We start from the raw sequence: 21,349 nt of genomic DNA on the forward strand, positions 1-21,349 counted from the left end.
GTACTTATATCGCTTAAATATGTGAAAGAGAAAAGGGACTGCATAAGTGAAGTTCTAGTCTATGATCATCCTGTGAAAATGATAATTTGCTACTCCGTTTTTGGAAATACACCAAGAAGGGAGGTTTTCTCCCTACTACAAATACTACTGTACTGTTTCCTTCGAGACTCTAAAAATGATAATTTCCTTTAAAGAGCCCACACTGTATTTTCCAGCACTTTATCTCACTAATTGCTCATGAAAGGAAAAATGATAGGGTTTCATTGCTTGGCAGAAGTTGCCAGAAATAATTTATTGAAATATTTCCTTCTAGTGCTTGAGTATATTTTTAATGACTAAAGTACGTTATGCGTCAACTCTTTAATGGATAAATCTGCTAACATTAAAAGGGAGCCAACTAGCTCCACCCAAAATTCTTAATTATTCTATGCTCTGAGAGATGACAGTTAACTGTTTCACTTCATTTTATTTCCTTTTTTCACCCTCACCATTATATGTGTTATATGGGCAATCCCTTCAGTGGAAAGAAGTTAATGCCATGTATTGAGGACTAGCGTTTTTGAGGCTGGCATACACTTTAGATTAATTATGGAAGAAGGTAGAATAGGGTTAGGGAGCTTTGCAAAACTAAAACAGCCACCCTTGGGAATATCTTTAAATCTGATTATCTGGGATGAGTCCATTATTTTTCCTTCCCTGGCTAACTGTAAATACCACTTCCTCCAGGGGACTGGTGAGAAATGGGAAAGAAGCTGTGACTTGGTTTTTATGTTGTCATAGAATTATAAAACTGGAAGGGATTTTTTTATTTGATTTACACTCTCCCATCCATTCCTCCCTCATTCACTTAAACATTTTTCTAATGTCTTCTACATGCCAAACATTAGGATCACAGTCTGTGTGCTAAAGAAGCTCACTCAAAATGTATCTGTGTTTTATCTCCAATGGCAGGGTTCTGTCCTCATGAGGCAACCAGTTCCATTGTTGAGCATCTCTGTCTGTTGATATCAACCTTATATTAAATTGGAAGCTGTGACCTTATAGCTTCCACCCAGTGGTTCTGCTTCTTTCTTCTGGTTTTAACCCTTCTCTTATATGACTTCGTGTATTTCAAGATAATTACCATTTTGCCATTGACTATCTTCAGCCTTGAGTTAAGAAGAAGATACTTGAGACCAGCAGTTAAATTCAGGTTTTGAATTTTATGCATTGTAGTTATGTGTTCTTTAACTGGGGGAATTTTGTTTCTTACATCCTTCTAGCCCTGCAAATACATTTTCCTTATGACAATTTAATATTTTCTCTTTTCTTCCCATCCTCCCCTTGCTCCTAAGTCCCCTTTCAATGACCTTCCCATATTTCTGGGTACCTAGCTAGGTACCTATCTCTCCGCATCACGGATGCTTGGGTGGGACAGTATAGGGGCCCCCTGGACCCAGATTCCTTAGGAGTCGTCCAATCCTCAGTTGATAGTGGAGGAGCAGGAGGGGTATTCCAAGAATAACAAAAAAAGAAATTTAAAATACAGTTGATGTTAAAACTATTGATTTATATTTTCAGTTACAGAGATGTCTATTGAATACTTAACTATGTGCTAGTCAAATGAATATAAACTGAAAATTTCGTATTATATAACTAATGAGAAAAGTGAGATAAGCATAAGATACTAGGGGAGCACATGTATGGGGGAAGGGTTCTATAACCTTCAAGAATGTTTTTAGGCAAAAGACTTGTCTGCCTCATCTACCTCTGTAGCCCTAACACCTAGTAAAGTGCCTGAGGGGCTTCCCTGGCGGCACAGTGTTTAATAATATGCCTGCCAATGCAGGGGACACAGGTTCAAGCCCTGGCCTGGGAAGATCCCACATGCCGCAGAGCAGCTAAGCCCGTGCGCCACAACTACTGAGCCTGCGCTCTAGAGTCTGCGAGCCACAACTACTGGGTCCGCGTGCCACAACTACTGAAGCCCACGTGCCTAGAGCTCATGCTCTACAACAAAAGAAGCCACCACAATGAGAAGCCCATGCACCGCAAAGCAGAGTAGCCCCCGCTCACCACGACTAGAGAAAGTCCTCGTGCAGCAACGAAGACCCAATGTAGCCAAAAATAAAATAAATGAAATAAATAAATTTATAAAAAGCAAAATAAAATGAAATAAAGTGCCTGGTATACACCAGCCACAGAATAAATAACTGTGAATGAATATTTTTTAAAAACAAGAAGGAGCGGGGGGAGGAGGGAACTACAGCAGTTGACATCCAAATCGAATTAAAAGAATGAGTCACAGTCAGACAAATGAAGAAACATGGAAATAGTATTCCATTCAGAGGAAATAGCATGATATAATGTAGTATATGGGGCGACATGAGTGCAGTTTGTTCATGCAAAATAAAGTGGGAGGGGACTTCCCTGGCGGTCCAGTGGTTAAGACTTCGCCTTCCAATGCAGGGGGTGCAGGTTCAGTCCCTGGTCAGGGAGTTAAGATTCCACATGCCCTGGGCCAAAAAACCAAAACATTAAAAAAAAAAACAGAAGCAATATTGCAACAAATTCAATAAAGACTTAAAAAAAAAAAAGAACTTTGTAAATAAAAATAAAGTGCAAGACAAAGCAAGATAAAAGATGAGACAATGGTGAATAGGTCTTGTATGTCAAGTTGGGAACTTGAACTCTGGGCAGGCACAGAAGGCTTTTAAGTGGGGAATGATTTTTTTATTTTCCCAGATGGACATTTTAGAGAAAAGCACTTTGCTATGCAGAGGCTAGATGTAAAGGAAGCAAGACTGGAGACAGAGAAATCAGATATGAATCTATTGTGCTAGTACAGGCAGAAGATAATGAGACCCTCAACTAGAACATCACTAGTTAAAAAAAGAGAGAAGGAAGTGGATCAGGATATATTTTGGAGGGAAAATCAGTAGGATTGGTGACTGATAGGATCTGTGGGAGAAGTAAGAGGGAGGAGATAAGGATACGTAGGTTTTGGCTTAAATGACAGAAAAGATTCAATCAGTAGTCATTAAATAAATTCTGATTACATACCTACTGTACACCTGACACTGGCATAAGTGCTGGGAATATGGCTGTGGAAAAAGCCTTTCTGTAAAGTCTTTACAGTCTTTCTGTAAAGGAGCTTGTACCTATCAAAATGAAATTGAATGCAGATAGTTGCCAAAAATCTGTGTTTCAGTTTTTAAAACTTGTTGAGACAAGTATTTAACTTGTTTGCCAATGGGTACAATGCCACATACTCACCACAGGCAGACAAGCTAAATAATAACCCAGTTCCTCCTGAGCATCTCCATCTGAATGTCCACTACAGATTCACTCTGTATAAAACTGAACTTACCATGTCTCCCCCAAAACCCATCTCCTCACCCTTATTAATGCTCATTGTCAACCCAAGACAAAAACTGTTCATTCCAGTCATAGAGGGACCTACTGTTCTTTGAAACTGTCCCAACTGATCTGATATATCAAGATTTTTATGGTCCTTTCCTTTTTGACTGTTCAAATTAGAATATTTTTATGTCAGCATCAAATTTTTTACCCTAATTTATTAGTTGAGGTGTTTGCTATTAGACTTTATGTTCTGCCCATTATCTTGATCCTACCCCCACTAGCCTCTCCCACAACATGGGAGGGCTAAGGGCTCTCTCTTGCATTTTTATCCTCTCCTTCTCTATTGTTTCCTTCTCTTCATCTTAAGAATATGTTCAGATCTTCTCATCCTAAATATATATATATATATATATATATATATATATATATATATATATGTATATATTCCTTCAAACTTAGCTCCCCTTCAAGCGTTAGCTCATCTGTTCTTTTTTTCACAGCCAAGCTTCTTAGAGTAATCTGTACCGGCTGACTCTATTTCTTCATTGTCTATTTACTTAACTCACTACAACGTGGCTTCTTTCTACGGAGTTACTAAAGTTGAATTTAACTTTTAGAGAAAGATAATAGTTTTGGGGAGATCGGCTAAGATGACGGAGTAGAAAGACCCTGAGCTCACCTTCTCTCACAAGCACACCAGAATCACAACTATTTGCAGAATAACCGTCGATGAAGAAGACTGGAACCTACCAGAAAAAATCTCCTCCAACTAAAGACATAAAGAAGAAACTACAATGAGATGGGTAGGAGGGGCAGACTCATGATATAGCCAAGTCCCATAGTCCCAGGTGGGCGACTCACAAACTGGAGAATAATTACATTGCAGAGGTTCTCCCACAGGAGTAAGTTCTGAGCCCCACGATGAGCTCTCCAGCCCAATGGAATACTGCTCAGCCATAAAAAGGAATGGAATTTTACCATTTGCAGTAGCATGGATGGCCTTGGAAGGTATTATGCTAAATGGTATAACACAGAGAAAGACAAATACTATATGATATCACTTATGTGTGGAATCTAAAAAATACAACAAACTACTGAATATAACAAAAAAGAAGCAGACTCACAGATATAGAGAACAAGCTAGGGGTTACCAGTGGGAAGAGGGAAGGGAGGGCCAAGACAGAGGTAGGGGATTAAGAGGTACAAACTACTATGTATAAAGCTACAAGGATATATTATACAACACAGGGAATATAGGCAATATTTTATAATAACTATAAATAGAATATAACCTTTAAAAGTTGTGAACCACTATGTTGTACACCTGTAACATATAATATTGTACATCAACTATACTTCAGTAAAAAGAAGTATGGAACAGGAGAAAATAGTTTTTATAAAATACCATGCTATGCCACCTTTTTTCACTTTCACAGCCAACTCTGTGGGTCAATATGTCACCTTCTACAGTGGTGATGCAATGATGCTTGCCCAGAGTCATACAGAGAATGGCAAAGTATTCAACACTAGGTCTTTTTTTTTTTTTAACACTAGGTCTTTTGATTATAAATCAAGGTTTCTTTGTTGTGCTGTGTTTTTTTTTTGTCATAGTGCCATAACTGTCTCTTTCTTAATTCACATCCTACTGAATCTTTTTACATTGCTTGTCTCCACTGAGATTTTTCTCACACCTTACTTCTCAGATTCTTCCTCTTAATTGCCTTTCTAATCTTTGACAGTTATCTTTCCATCTCTTTTACTGTTTCTCCACCAGTTGAAATATATATTCTGTAAACTTTTATCCTTATCACTGTTCTTCCTTTAATTTTTAACTGAATGATCTTATTCATTTCTATAGCCTCTACTATTATTTATCTGTTGATTATTTCGAAATCTAAATCTTTTCTGGGTCTCTTTCTTGAGCTCCTAAAAAGATTTTTTTTTTCCAGTTGCCTACTAGATGTTTTTACCTGGATGCCCTACAGCTTCCTCAAATGTATTCTATCTGAGAACTGGCCTCAGTATTCTTCCTCACCAAACCTGACCTTCGCTACCACTCAGTTACCCAAACTAGAAATTTTTGTTTCATATGCCTCTTTCATTTTTTTCATCCTCAAATCTAATTGGTCAACAATCCCTATCAGTTCTACTGAAGTATATTTTAAGTCTGTCCCCTTCATTGAATTCCCACTACTACTAAAATATAGGCTCTCAAATTCTTTCACTTGGAACATTGAAATAAGTATCCCTTCTCATGTCTTCAAGTCTAATCTGCCATATGCTGCCAAACCACTGCAAACACACGCGCATGCGTGCACATGCACACGCAGATACACACACACACACACACACACACATCAGAATTGTTCCCTTGAACAGTCCTCCACCTAAAAACCTTTAGTGATTTCCCTATTGCCATCAGAGTAAAGTCCAAATACCTTAGTGTACCAATTTAAGGACTACCACAATCTAGTTTCATGAAAACTTTCTAGCCTTATAGCCAGTCCACATTCCTCTTCCATACATAGAGCTGATGATTCAGTTTGTTTTTTGGAATTCTTTATTGATTTTTTAAATATCCAGTTTCTTGCTTGTGTTTTTTCTCTGCCTAGAGTACAACTCCCTCCCCACCAATCTTCTATTACATACACTCCACAACACTGATATCTTTTTTAAAGATATGGGTTAAATATTAGCACTTGCGTCAGGCCTTGCACAGTCTTCTAAAGTAATTAATCACTCTTTCCTTTATTCTCCAATAGTCTTTGCTTATACTTTTATTGTATCTCTTAACACACTGGAAAAGACATATTTGCAACTAAATATAGCTTCCTTTAAAATGGGAATTTCTTGAAATTTGGAACCATGTTTTCTCTCTGTATCCCAAGCTTTTAACCTGGTTCTTTGACATGGTAAGTAGTTGGTGAAAGAAATATCAGCTTCAATTATAAGCTTGTCTTATGCATGTATGAGTTCTAAATTTTTGTCTCAAGCAGTTTGGTTATCACCTTTTCTAAGAAGTTTGCCCTGATTCCTCCCACTCCCAATAATTTAGGTGCTCTCCTCTGAACTTACCTGTCATAACACTTATTGTTAGGTATTATAATTATCTATATATATATTGTATTCCTTGAGAGAACATACACTGTATATCTTTCACTCAAGTCCAGGCAATGTAGCATTTAGTAGGGTTTATGAATGTATGGTAAATGATAAAGGGAATAAATGAATGCAATAGAGAGCCAAAATAGAATCACTAATTTTTTTACCTTTTTAAAAAATTTTGAATAAATAGCTTCCCTGGTTTCAAAGAATTTTAGAGCAACCATGACTGAACCAAGAGATTATCTATTCTCATCAGCAAACATTAATGAAAAAAGATTGTTTATCTCATTTTTTAGAAAAAGATTTTCCTAACCTGTTAGATGGCTGATAAGAAAGAGATTGGGAGTTCCTTATACATAATTAAGTAGCTCATTCTTGCAGATACTTCAATAATTCATATTCAAAATATACTTTTTTCAACAAAATCGGCTTTTTAGATACCTCCCTTTGAAGATGTTATTGTTGTAGGATTTTGTTTTCTGGGATCTTAAGAGAGTTGGGAATTCTGTACTTTGTGAAGACAAAATAATGCATTACATAGGCACAAAATTAAAATCACTGTCCTAGTCCTCTTATTATGGAAAGGGGCTATTATTTGACTGAAAGCTGGATTAGAAGAAAGAGGATAGATGTGGAGGAGTAAGGTAAAAGCAATGAGAAAAAAAAGATGATATATAGAACAGTTCCTTTCTTTTTCATCCCTGTGTCCTCCAAACCTCCTTCTTAATCTAATGCCTCTTTAAGGGAGGATGAGTACTAGGCAAGACTAAGTGAAGGCTGAGATGATAGCCTAGCTGACAGAAGATGTGAGAAAGTTTGTCATACTGGACTTTTGTTTCTTTCCACTTGCCTGCAAACCTGGCTAAGTACCCTAAAGGAATGTGTAGTGTACCTTTTAGATCCTGAGCCTTTACCCATTTAAGAATTCAAGGGAAGTTCATGCTCCAGATATTTGCCTACCTGAAACAGATGGAATTCAAGTACAGTTATAGTCCTAGTAAATGTGTTATTTTGAAGGGGAGGCTCCTTCACTGTTTTGAAATGAGAAAGGGTTTTGAATTTTTATGCTGTTGAATTGCTGAAATCAAGAGGAAGTCTTGGCTCTATAAAGCAAAACACTAAAGTAGCATTAGGAGTACAAGTAGAACCAAGGCTTCTGTGAGAAATAGTGGTGTAGTCAGAATAGCAGATAGATGCTTAGGGCAAGGACCATTCATTTTTATTCATCCAGTAAGTATATGTACATTTCCTTCTCTATTCAAACCATTGGGAAAACTGTCTTTAAGGTAAGAGGGAAAATGTTAACAATTATGGACATTAATGCTTGGTTATGTCCAAGGAGGAAATGCTAAGCCTGCTGAGTCATATGGAGTAAATATCTTGCCTTCCTTATTTGGAGCTGTTAGACTCACTAGATTAGTAGTTTTAAAAATTGTTCCGTAGTGCCCTGAGAGCCTTCAGAGGTACCCCAGCTATCAAAGGGATGTGAGGAAGAAAAGGCCAAGGCCAGGAGCATTAGGCTACTTGTTGCTCTCTCTCTACATCAGCCAGAGTGGCCTTACTTTTACCTATTGTAGGCACTATAATTTTACATAATATTTTGCTTGGTGCTAGGGGAGGGAGGTAACTCTGTGAAAAGAAATTTGAAAACCGTTAGTGAGAGATCTTTAAAATCCCTTCCAGCTTTAAAATCTATGATTCTATGACTGACTGAACTCTAACATCCCCTCTAGCCAAGTTTCATGAGTCTTTGATTCTGAGTTTCTTTTAATGCATTTTCATAATTTAGGTACATAGCAACATATTTTGAAAGATAGAAATTTCATTTATTCAATGGTCTTTGTAGACTTTATTTATTAAACGTGGTACAGATAGGCATTTAGCCAGTTACCTTGCTGGGACCCCCTTCATATCCAAGACATTAATATTGGTCAGTATTCACAACTCAGTTCAAATGTTTGAAATCTCAGTATTTTTGAGATCCCATTCTAACTTAGAGATCAGGAGCCAAGTTCATATTTTGAAACTGATGTTTTTCATTGTACTACCTTATATCTCAACGGATGTTGCTGAAAACAAAATAAACGGAGCATATTTATTAGTGCCCAGCATGTAGTAAATTCTCAGTAAATGTTTATTGAATTGAAGCATCATTATTACATCTCATATGTAATGGCCTTCAGTTTACAAAGAGCTTTCGTATATAGTGTATTTCATGTTATCTTCCAATAACACATGGGGATAGTGTACCATATTTCACTAATGAGAAATTTGAGAACCATTGCAGTAGGGAAGAGGCAAATTTTTAAATGCTACCATTACTTCTGCCCAAAAGTTTAGACTACCATGAGCTTTTTGAAAGACTCATATAGCTTATTTATCTTTGACCTCTTAGATTGTACCCATTTCTTCATTTATTGAGCGAATATTTCTTGAGCACCTAATTGTATACCATAGGCTGGGGGTAAAACAGATAAAAATCCCAGTCTTCATTGAGTTTGTAAGCATTCTTCTTTCTCACTCAGGCTCTAGCCTTTAGTCTAGGGATATCACAGCAAGATTAGAAATATATGTAAGCCTTAAAATGAGAAATATTAAGCTTCACTCTAGCAAATAGCTTCTTATTTAATAAAACTTTTATAATGCTAATGTCCTATTGTAATTACATAATTTATATTTTGGAATTTGATTTCCTAAAGTCAGTATGAAACTAATCATAGGACTTTCCTTAAATAGCAAAGCACCGATGTTCATATGGTTAGTGATAGTGATGGAGATGACTTTGAAGATGCTTCCGAATTTGGGGTGGATGATGGAGAAGTATTCGGCATGGCTTCATCTGCCTTGAGGAAATCTCCAATGAGTGAGTATTAATAGCTCTTTGGGTCCAGCATTGTAATTCTCCCTCCTAGTGCAGAAACTTATGAGGAACAATGAACTTAAAAATCTCTTACTGACTTTCAGGTTTGGAGAGAGAAAATATAAGAAGTAGACATTATTCATAGGAACTAGAGCCTCTTGAATTTTGATCTTAAGCCCAACCATTCCCAATACTTTAGTAAAATTCATTAAAAACTCAAGGGAATGTAACTTTTGTTTCACATGTATAATTAGTTATGAGTTTGTCTCTTTACTTTAAACCCAGAAATTGATAAACAAAATAGCTGTACTTTTTGTGACTGTACTTGTCACCACACATCTTATTGGAGATATCAGTTTTATCAGTAGTTATATTACTTTTCCATTCACTGGTACCCATCTTTGGAAGGAAAGAAGTAAACTAAATGTGCCATCTCCCTCACTTGCACCTGACAAGATCATAAGTGGTGCTATATACAAAATGACTATTAAAATAAGTCCATAAATGGCTCATTTACTCTGTGAAATTAGGCGACATTCATGGGCAGAAATAGATGTGATATTTACATAAAATGACTATTTTCCTGATTAATAAGATCTTTAGAATAATTTGAGAACTTTTTATATAATTTAATCACAAGATGTCATTTCAAGCATAATTGATGACTGGCACATATTTTCAACACCTAGCAGGATTGTATCAGTTGGTTTTCAAAAATTTATGAGCTTGAAATTTTTTTGAGGTTCTTTTTTAAGGTTTGATGAAATCTTCTAATGTATGTCGAGTTAAAATGTCTCCTCAGTTGTATCACAGAAACTAAAATTTAATTCCTCTTTATTGATTAAATATATTTCTTATATGTGGGATTAGATGTTATGTGGTTTGTTTTTTGTGTCTATTTGTTTTGGTTTTTTGTTTTTGTTTTTTCTTTTGTTTGTTTTTTAGTGCCAGAAAACGCAGAAAATGAAGGAGATGCCTTATTACAATTTACAGCAGAGTTTTCTTCAAGGTAGGGTTAGGACATTAACTATATAAAATTGATGTTCTTTTAATGCTACTGTGATTTTTCTGGAGCAACTTTAAACATAGATTGTTTTCACTTTCTTCTTAAAGTATTCAAAGGATACATTTATCAATATATATAGTCCTAATGGTGAATACAGAGTATTCAAGTCAGATAACTAGTAGACTGTGCCACTTCAGAGATGTATTTATCTTATCTCTATATCTTTATAGAAGCATAATAAATGGATTACTAATTTAATATCTTGACTATATTTCCAAAAGGACTAGGTCATAGGATACTAAGTTTTAGTATATCCTAGGACAAACAAAATCTTTTAAAAGTAATATTGAATAAAAAAATAATTTAAAAATTTTAGATATAAGTGAATTTTTTCTTTTAATTTTTGTTTTGGAATCATTTAGCATTTCTTCTTTTAATAGTGTAATATAAAATTTTCTATGCATTTGAGATTCGCCTAGAGGTGTTTAAAAAGATTTAACTATTTAAACCTAAATTTTCATGTAAACAATATTTCTCTTTAGTTCTATTTTCTGATGTAATGTAATTTGGAAACTTAGCAAGGAACCATTTTTTCCCTCTGTGTTAGAGAATAAATGAACTAAAATGGAAAGTTAAGGCTATTGTAACTAGGAAAATCTTAGGGAAGTGGGTAACCAGGAATTGCTACTTGTAAATGGCATGGTTTCATAGCACTCATTAAGTCCATTTGCTAGATGTACTTAAAATTCCAGTATTCTGATATATCGGTATAGGCCAAGAAGAGTTCAAAAAACTAATGAAGCCCATTCCTAACCCTTTAAAGAAATGTTTTAATGTTTTGTCTATACTTAAGAGACATTAGCCCCAACATTTACTTAAAACTCATTGGTTAGACTTGTGAAATTTGAAATGTATTTTAATTAATAGACACAATTTTTCCTATAGATATGGTGACTGCCATCCTGTATTTTTTATTGGCTCATTAGAAGCAACTTTTCAAGAGGCCTTCTATGTGAAAGCCCGAGATGTAAGTGGAATCTTACCTTTTCTGATTAAAAAGTGTATCCCATAGGTTTACCACCAGGCCTGAGGCAATGCTTGATGTTTTCTGTTTTTTTCAGATTGAAGACTTGATTTTGTTTCTGGTTCATCTACCAACCTAATCATCACCAAGATGCCCATTTCAGAGGGGCAGTAGTATGATAGGGTACTGCTGGCTTCTGCAGAAGTCTTTGTCAAGCTCTGAAATGGGGTTTGTTTTTTTTTTAGGGGGAGCAAGGGGTGGACATGCTTAGAAGGGACCAGGCTACGTGTTCGTATTCTTTTCAGTTATGTGATCGACAGTTTCTTGCTAAATGATTTGTCCTTCAGTCTTTTCCCCAAATGATTATTCCATCTAATAGTTTATATCTTATAACTGTAGTATTTTTTCCTAAAAGTCATTTTAGACAACAAAAAGATTTTTCCTTAAATATAGAAATGGATCTTGTGATCTTGAAATCAAGTAGATCCAAGTATGTAACAAGAAACCAGAAGTTACATTTTGAGCACAAAGATTCTGTGTGGTTGCTCTGTTTATATGTTGACACTGTAGTCGAGACCCCAGTTATCTGGCTCCTGCCTATCTGTACAACTTCAGCTCTTCCCATTTCCTGCCTTACACTTAATAAATCTAGCAGTAGTGTACAATTTGTACTTCCCTATAATCTAACTCTTTTTTCATGCTGCCCCACTGTCAGGAATACCTTTCATCCTGCTCTTTACCTGGTTGACTCCTACTCTTCCACACCCACCCTTTAGTACTTTGCAATGATAACACATTGCTTTTAATTATCCATTCTCTCTCTTTTATATATATGTCTTCTCAAGAGATTTGATTTTCTTTTTGGCAGTGACAATGTACCTTACATCCCTACACACAGTAAATACTCTGTATGCTTAATGAATGAAGGAAAAAAGAGAGAAGAAGGAAGGAATAAGGTGTAGATGGAGTTAGAGGGAAAGTTATTGGAATTAAAGAGGACAAAGAATTTTGAGAATAGAGTGCAAGGATGCCTCTGAAATTTCTAGTTTCTACTTATGTTAAACTCTGACCTAAAGAAACATTCATTTTAAACAGTTTTTAAAAATTGAATTCCAAGACAATAATTAGTGATCAAGCTTAGATCTATCATTGACAGTTCAATGAAGTAGATTAAGAAACATAAACTGTTCTCTACCCTAAGAATAGTGGAATAGCCTGTTGTAAAGGCAATTTTAAACATCTATTTTTTACTATTAAATCTATATTAAATGGATTTTATTTTTGAAGAAATATATATTTATGGTAATACAGGTTTATAGTTTCCATAAGTACAGGTTTATGGAAGATACTGAAAAGCTAAAAGAATATATTCTAACACAGATTAACTTTATATGTTCTTTCCATATATTTATTTCATTCAGCACACATGCATATTTAATATAAAATTGGTCATGTTATAATCCTGTTAAAACAGCTTATCTTCACCTTTTAATATTATATGATCATTTACTTAATTATATTTTATAATATTTTAACTTTTATTAAAACAATTTTTAATACAGAAAAAGTAAAGGAGTAGTACAATAAACACTTAAATCCCCTATACCTAGATTTAACAATTACTAAAATTTTGCCATATTTGCTTCTTCTGTATACAGGGCATCCCGAAGTTTTAATGGAGCTTTAGCAATTAAACTTTTGAAATTATTAAAACTTAAACTTCATAAAACATTTAGGATACTCTTATATATTAATTATTTTTTGCTAAGCCATTTCAAAGTGAATCACAGACATCATATTTTACCCCTGAAAACATCTGCATGCACTTTCCAAAAATAATGACATTCCCCTACAGAATCACAATACCATTGTCACATGTAACATACTAACAATAATTTCCTAATGTCATCTAGTATCCAGTGGATATTCAAAGTTCACCAGTTGACTCTTTTTTTGGAAACCGTGATCCACTCAAGGATCACAAATTACATTTGGTTGTTAGATTTCTTAAACCCTTTTAAGCAGACACCTGCTTTTTTCCCCCACCCACCCCTTTTTATGACATTTGCTTTGTGAAGAAATCATGCTGGATGACTTACAGATTGTTCCAGATTCTGGATTTGTGTGATTGTTTCCTTGTGATATGATTTAACTTGTTCCTTTATCTCTTTATTTCCTGAGAAATGGCTGTTAAGTCTAAAAGCTTTGTTAGATTCAGGTCAATTTTTTTTTTTTTTTTTTTTTGTTGCAAGAATGCTTTGTAAGTAATGCTGAATACTTTATTATAACAGGATTTCTAATGGTTATTAAGTCTCTCATTGTACAGCAATGTTATTATATTTAAACAATCACTTATTGTTGAACATAAATATGTTTGAAAGAGTAATTATAGCTTTAAAATAATCTATTTTTCAGTTCATTCCTGGATAAGAATGTATTTGGGATTAATTTGTCTCTGCTTTTCCAATAAGATTGCTAAGCAGTTGAAGTAACTGGAAGATGTGAGGGCCTTTTATAACCTAAATATAGCTCCCAAATGAGCATAGACATCTTTTAAATTCCATTTAAAAAGCTACTGTAAACATTATAACTTTGTGACGATACATTGTTTAAATATACAGTATATAATAGATGAAAGAACTTTTTATTGAGTGTCTTTGTATAGTAGATTGGCATTTGGATATATTCAGACTGATGATTCCCAGAGGAACGTAAACTCTTATTAACTTCTGGGTATTTCTAATGAAACAATTGATTGTTTGCTTTTGATGACTGTGTTGGTATTTTAACAACTGGAAATCATTGGTTCATGTGTTTTGTTTCATATTAGATTGATACCCAAATCCATTGACCTCTTTGGACTCCTAAACTGTCTTTATCTTTTTCCCCTTGTCCAGGGCTTTTTTCTTTCCTTTTTTCTCTTTCCCAAGTTAAAGATCAACAGCAGTTTATGTATCATTTATTACATTGCCCTAAACTTAAGTAAAATTCATCCACAGAATGGGTAAATTATTCAAAATTAGATCTAAGCAGGGACATTTATTATAGTCATCAACCAAATTATATACATCTCCTTTCAAAATTAGAGAGGATTGTATAGAAAGAATAGAAATAGCACTGCTACTTTAGATTTATATTGTGCTCTGTGGTTTATGAAGCTTCTTCCTATGCATATCTCATTTGAACCCCACAGCAAACTGGTGAGATGGGGATATATAATATCAATATTCTCATTGTAGAGATGAGGAAGCTCAGAAAAGCTACATGACTTAACCAAAGACAAATCAAGGGTAAGTAGTGGAGGCCAAATGAGAGTACAGGTGTTCCAACACATGTAAGTGTGTTTTACTATCACCTTACTTCCAGAAGCTTTTCAGTGCTAACTGCTATACTACAGGATTCAATCCTCAAACTTCATCTCTCCTTTTCAGACTGTACATTTGAGAGTGAAAACAAATCGTTTTCAATATATTTTTTAAACTTCTGAATGAATCATTTTTAAGAAAACAGTTTGCTGATGTTCAAATACTTTAAGGCAAGAATGACCGATACTCTGCCATTGTTACTAAATTTCTTTCATCTTAAACATCGCATGTTTAATTTAAACTGTGGGAGGCACATTAATTTTACCAGGGCAACAGATGAGCCTTGAGCACCAGCATTCTTCACTTGAAGTGAGAAATTGAGTTCCATGAGTAAATAAAAACAAGATTGAAGGTTTAAATCCTCTGCTAGGCTTTTTGAACTTATATACTCATTAAATGTTTATTGGAGTGGTGGGATTACAAAGGATTTGGGGAGCTTCATCAACTGGTATATAGTTAATCACTAAGTAAAACACTACATTTGATAAAGTGTTTCTCACGATGCCACATTCAATCCATCTTAATGAAAACTGCTTCAGACTGATTTCATTTGAGAGCACTTGGTGAGAGTACTCATAGTTTTTTCTGCCTTTTTCATGAGGAATTTACAATACTGTTCAAAGCAGAGCTCCAACTTCAGTGAAGCAGGTATCCTAAGTTCTTGTGTTTAAGTATATTGTGACAGAGTTTTGACTTCTGACAGTGGGTTGATCAGTTTTATGATCTTCTCCCTTGCCCTTAACTATTAGGGATGTTCATTGAGTTGAAGGCCATGAATATGTATCATATGCCTATTAAGGACCTAGGATGTAGAGGTTTCCTGCCCTTGACATGTTCACAGTCTAGTAGGGAAGATAAGACAATATAAATAGATCCATATAGTGTAACATGCTATGGGAGCAAAGAGGAGAGGTACTTCATCTGTCTTAGAATTCAGGGAGATTTCTTGTGGAGGTATCTCTGACCTGAATCTTAGAAGATAAATGAAACTTAGGCAAATAACAGAATTCTAAACAGAAGGAAGATCAAAAGCAAAGTCCAGAAGATTACAATTGAGGGAATTAAAACCAAAACAATTAAGACAGAGAGCAAAAAAGTGCAAGACAGAGAGTTGGATTGCGTGGTATGATGAGGCTGGGAACAGCAACAGGAGCATGGAGGGGCCTGTGATGCCCTGGCATTACCTGGCATTTAAAAATATTTGTTGAATGAAGCTTACATTTTATCTTTAGATAAGTAAGAGCCAGTGGTTAGCTTCCTTAATTATGTGCAGAAGAGTTACCACTGGCCACACCATGATTCCCTGGGACTTTCTTAAAGAAGTTTCTTTTTCTCCTTAGAGCCTCCCCACCTCTCAGTTCTGCTGTCCCTGAGTTCTCTTCACAACAAAAAGTACCCTAGAGAATGATTAGACATTTGTAGTAACTGAAAATCAACAGCAATAAAAATCCCAGTGCCAGGGTTTATGTGCCATGGGAAGGATTGTTCCTTTCCCAGCAGCCCTTTGGAAGAATGGGCTTTGATATCAGTAATCCTGTTACACCTCCTTAGATCTTCACTTCACACCCAGTGCTGTTTCCAAATATTATACATAAATTAAGGAAACCAGTGCTTTACGTCTTGATTTCCCGCTTAGTAACTCTGTTCCCAAACAAGTAATGAGCCTGTTTCTAATCTAGGGGAAAAAAAAGATGATAATACATATCTACTTTATGTGGTTGTTCTGAGGATTAAATGAGATCTATTAATAAATGCACCCAGCATCATGGCTAAGGTGCTTTTTAAACAGTTTTGGACAAATTTGAGAAATGTTATAAAGTAACAAAACTGATTGTTCATGAACTAGCTCCAAGAACAGTTCCACAGAGGAATTTTGAGAACCCATTTAAGCATTTATAGCACTAAGATGAATGCTTTGCTTTTAACAGTGCTTGTTCATTATCAAGTTTTATTACATTCATTTTTAAAAATCAGCCCGTTTTAAAGTAGTGCTATTTCTACTTCCTCAGGTTAAAAGAAACCTAAATAACTATCACTGGTCAATATTTGTTAGGCAAAATAAGCTCTATACAAATCGGAAGCCACAACTGCAGTTGGTGAGTTTCTAGCACTCCATCATCCAGAAAAATCAGGCAAACAAACCTATTTGTGCTTTGGAAAATATGCCCAGTCTGTTCATCTTGTCTTTGTTGTCTTTTCAATTTAAATTCCTTAAAGGCAGACAGTGTCTTTAGAGTAATTTTTTATGACAGCTAGGACAGCATCCTGCACATGTGTGAGATAAGAACTATGATGCTAATATAATGTTTTGAAATGTGTTTTCATTATACAAATAAAATGTTTGTTGAAAAGAAAAGAATACAGATGCATTTAAAGTAGAAAAATGCGTTGCCTCATAATCCCAAACCTGAAAATAACCACTATTAAATGTTTTTACTTTTAAATGTGATTTTTTGAAAAAGTCTCCAAACATATATATCAGTAAAAAAGTTGCTAAGTTTTATATAAGTGCAACCATACCAAATATACTGTTCTGTAGTTAGATATTTCCACTATACAGTATATTGTTAGCATCATATTTAGAATTTGCCTCTAATTCTCCAGCTGAGTAATCAGATCTACCCAATTAAAATTGTAAAAATCTTTAGTGTTTATAATAAAATTATTTTTAATTAGTTAATAATTAAGTTAGTTTTAAGATATGCTGCTGTGTAAAACATTCTTCTCAATTTACTACTATTCACCATGTTTTTGAGAACCATATAACCATATTTGAAAAGCAATATAGGTAAAATTTATTAAAATATCAAAAGCAAGGCTGATTTTTTTTAGTAGACTTTATTCATATTTGTATCATTTCTCTCAAAGAGCCCTCCCTGTCCCTAGAAAGTATTTATTATTCATATTACCTATTTTTAAGGGATAAAAAGCTAAATTGGATCTCTTAAGTATTCCATCTGTAAATTCAAGAAGTTTGTTCCATATCTAATCTTAAACATTTTCACTTAAAGATAAAAGGTATGGTAGAAAGAGAAATAATCGGAATTCTTATATTTGAATTCTGAGTCCCCATTTACTTGCTGTGTGCTATTAAAACTAGGTTACTCAATCTCTCTGAGCATCAATTTAAAAATTTGTATTGTAGTACATACCTCACAGGATTAACAAGCAATTAATATAAGTAAAATGTCTTCAAAATGTATGTGAAACAGCTTTAAGATTGTTTGCTTATAATAGATGGACATTGAATAAATCAGGCAGATTTGGATTTGAAACTGGACCCTGATACTGACTAGCTATATAAGCCTCCATTTTATTTTCTCTGAAATGGAGATTAAAATATCTTGGCAATTAACCCACCTTGGAATAATGACTCCTTACCTTAACAGTAACCAAGTTATTCAGATGTACATGTTAGAGAAGATGAGTGGGCCTGCATAATTGGTACATGTAAAGGAGCAGCAGGAAATAGGGCTAAAATAGAGAAATAGATTGGGATTTCATCATGGAAATCCCTGAATGCCAGCTAAAGACTTTTGTTATTGTTAGCTAGTGATTAGCTTTTGAAAGTTCTGAAGAAGAGGGTGACACTGTCAGAGGAATAAGTAATGTGGTGGCAATTTGTAGGATGGTTGGGAGGGGAGAAATTGGTGGCAGAGACTGAGCAACTGTGTGCGTTTGTATATGTGTAATTGTGAGGTGTCAGGCGATGATTAGAAAATCATAGTATGATAATAGCACAGTGTAGTTTACAAACTTTTTGCCTCCTACATTTCACAGCCTGTTAGCTTTTGTATACCTTTTTATACATGTGTATCTTCTAGTATCCTGTTTCTCCCACACCCTTCTTGGAGTACCTAACAAAACAGAGAATAATACTGTTTTTGTCATAGACCTACAGTAATGTGTTCTGACCTTTCTTTCCTCTGTGAAGCATTTCAGTAGAATCTGTTGGTTTTATATTTGCTTTGTAATTTACAATCATTTATAAATAACTGTATTAAGAAAATCAAAGTATTTCTGATGTTAAGTAGTGCCTAGTATCTTTATTAGAGATATTGGAAACTTAATTTCTCTAGTATATACATTTATGAAGAACTCTAAAAATCAATAAAAAGAAGACAACAACCCCATACGGGCAAGCAATATAAGTAAATATTTCACAGAAAAGGAAAGTAAAAACAGTTTGCTATAACAGCCAGTCACTTGAGCTTCCAATTTCCTTATTCATAGAAACTTTAGACGTGTTTATCTTTCTCAAAGGTATTTTATAACCTGAGTATTACCATTTGAACAATGAAAACTGATAAAGCTCTATACCCAATGAACATTTGTCAGCTTATTTTATGAAGAGAGTTTGATTTTGCTTTAGGCTTTTCAGTTCGTTTGCTTGTTTAACCTGTGACTTTCATATGAGAGTTCTCCCTTTGTGAGACTCAAGTACATCCGTGTCCTCAAGAGTGCCATTCCAACATCTGCTTCAGGAAGTGAGAGGAAGAAGATACCATCCTGGCATCTCCTCATCTTCAGTAGCTGGCTGTTTCCTTTTGGAACCTCTCTAGTTGGTTGCTACCTGTTGGTCCCTAAACTCAGCTTTGGGAGACAAAAAATGCAAAGTGTCACAATTCTTTCCAAAATCCGTCTGCACTCTGGTTCTTCACTCTTCAAAAATTACTAGCTTGGAGTTCTTTGAACACATCAGGCCATTGACAGCACAGGGCCTTTCCCAACCTTTTCTCTTTGCTTTTCCTCTTTTTCACTCTTCTTTTCCTCACTATCACCTAAATTTAGAATTCAGCTCAAGTATCACCTTCATAAAGAAGCAGCCAATCTGTTGTTCATGCCTAGACCCTAGGACCACCTCTATTATAGCAGTCATGTCATCACTCCCATCTAGACAGAGTGTTGGACTTCCAGAACTGTGTCACCCAAGGCACAGAAAAGAGAAGTAGCTTTCCCAAGGTTATACAGCTGAGTGGTGGCAAAGCAGGAATTTGAATCCAGACAATGTAGCTTCATGCTGCCCTGCCTCTATTCTTACAGTGTGCTTATCTTGAGTCATGGTTGGGTGCTGGGCTGGACCTATGAATATCCATATACAGGAACAGGATTGTGGAAATGGGCAGTGTACTAGGATGATCCTATTTAGAGCCTGGATTTAAAACAATAAATAAGACAGCTACAAAGGACATTTTGAGGTACTGGGGAATTTTGAATATGGACTCTGTATTAGATGATTGTAGCAATATTAACTTGTAAATATTGTAAACAATATTAAATGTCTTAGGTGTGATTAAAGAAATTATGGTTATGTAAGGGAATGTCCTTATTTCTTAGGAGACAGACACTAAAGTAGGGTGGAGGTGTCATGATATGTGCAACTTTAAATGTTTCAGGGAAAGAAGCATAAAAAGAATGATAGAGCAAATATGGCAAAATGTTAATAATTGATAAATCTAGGTAAAATATAAAAGAGTGTTTATTGTTGTATCAGTATATCAGTTGGTTGTGTCAGTAAACCACCCCCAAACTTAAAAGAAAAGAACAGCGATAATTCTGATTATTATGGTGATGATAATGATGATAGAAAAGGAGAAGGGAAACTGAAGGAGGAGAAATAAAATCAGCTCCCAATTTATACAAAGGAAATTATTTTAAATTTATTTTAATTCTTATACTGAAAAAACTATGAAATACCATTTCTAGAAATCGTTTGTCATATCAACTTCAAAATCATTGAACACACAGATTATGGATGTTCTCGTACTTAAAATGAAACTAGACAACTTCCTTTTCAGTCCATCAGCAAATATTTTCTAAGTGTCTGCTCTGTGCCTGGCTTATTTTGAGACATAGCCAGCTCATTTCTTCCAGCTCTAATGTTCTGTGGTTCTGTGATGCTAAGTGTCTAAATACAATAGCTACTGTAGCTCAAGGCCAAGTCACACTGGTTGCTGTCAGCTTGGCACTTCCTAAGCATCAACTTAGTACCTTAGCTCCTGGGTTTGAATGTGAAGATTAGTGAGGCCCTGAAGGCACAGACACAATGAAGCATCCCAAACACTATGGCCAGTAGGAGAAATGAAGGAGCTGTATAATCTTTCATACATTTTCATGGCTATCATTTCTCTTGAAATGGCTTTCAAATCCTTTATTTTGCATGGATAGTTCCGGAATCTTGATCCTAACAGCTGCATTTTACTTGGCACCTACTATGGGCCAGGCATTGTAAATAGGCACTTTACCTACTTTATCCACAATTGTTACAACACCCATCTAACCCCCACAGTCACACAGCTGGTGAGTGGCAAAACTGGGTTTAGCACAGAGCTTTCTGTTACTTTAATGCTTGGAGACTTTCCTTTAACTGTTAACCAAAACCTAGATCACAAAGAGGGAGTCTGAGGAGAGTATAGCTGGGCTGCTTGCCTTTGTCGTCAGCCAGACTTACACCTCTCTGCCAAATTAGGAAGGACAAATAAAATGTAGGGTTTTTTAATGCCCCAATCTTACTGCTTCTCATATGATACTGCAATTAACTCTTTGCTTTCTCCATACGCCACCCCCTCCCCACCCCCAACTCTTAGAGAGCAAGGGAACTTTGTTTTATTCATCTTTGTATTCTCAATGCCTAACACATAGGCACT

The 21,349-nt window shown here is 35.2% G+C and overlaps 1 protein-coding gene across 4 annotated transcripts in view; it reads left to right on the forward strand.

Annotated features, from left to right (window-relative positions):
- FAF1 (Fas associated factor 1) overlaps window positions 1-21,349 on the forward strand; it is a 499,298-nt gene that overhangs the window by 362,444 nt on the left and 115,505 nt on the right. For 2 of the 4 annotated variants that reach the window (XM_060305721.2, XM_060305705.2), the window contains 3 exons: window positions 9,184-9,310; window positions 10,178-10,316; window positions 11,259-11,340. The exons of 1 other annotated variant lie outside the window; for it this stretch is intronic. In XM_060305721.2, coding sequence (XP_060161704.1) covers window positions 9,184-9,310; window positions 10,178-10,316; window positions 11,259-11,340 — 348 coding nt within the window. The remainder of the gene's footprint in view (window positions 1-9,183; window positions 9,311-10,177; window positions 10,317-11,258; window positions 11,341-21,349) is intronic. One more of the 4 variants, XM_060305713.2, reaches the window with a different exon arrangement.

This window comes from Globicephala melas, chromosome 1 (genome assembly GCF_963455315.2).
Source record: "Globicephala melas chromosome 1, mGloMel1.2, whole genome shotgun sequence".
NCBI classification, from domain to species: Eukaryota; Metazoa; Chordata; class Mammalia; order Artiodactyla; family Delphinidae; genus Globicephala; species Globicephala melas.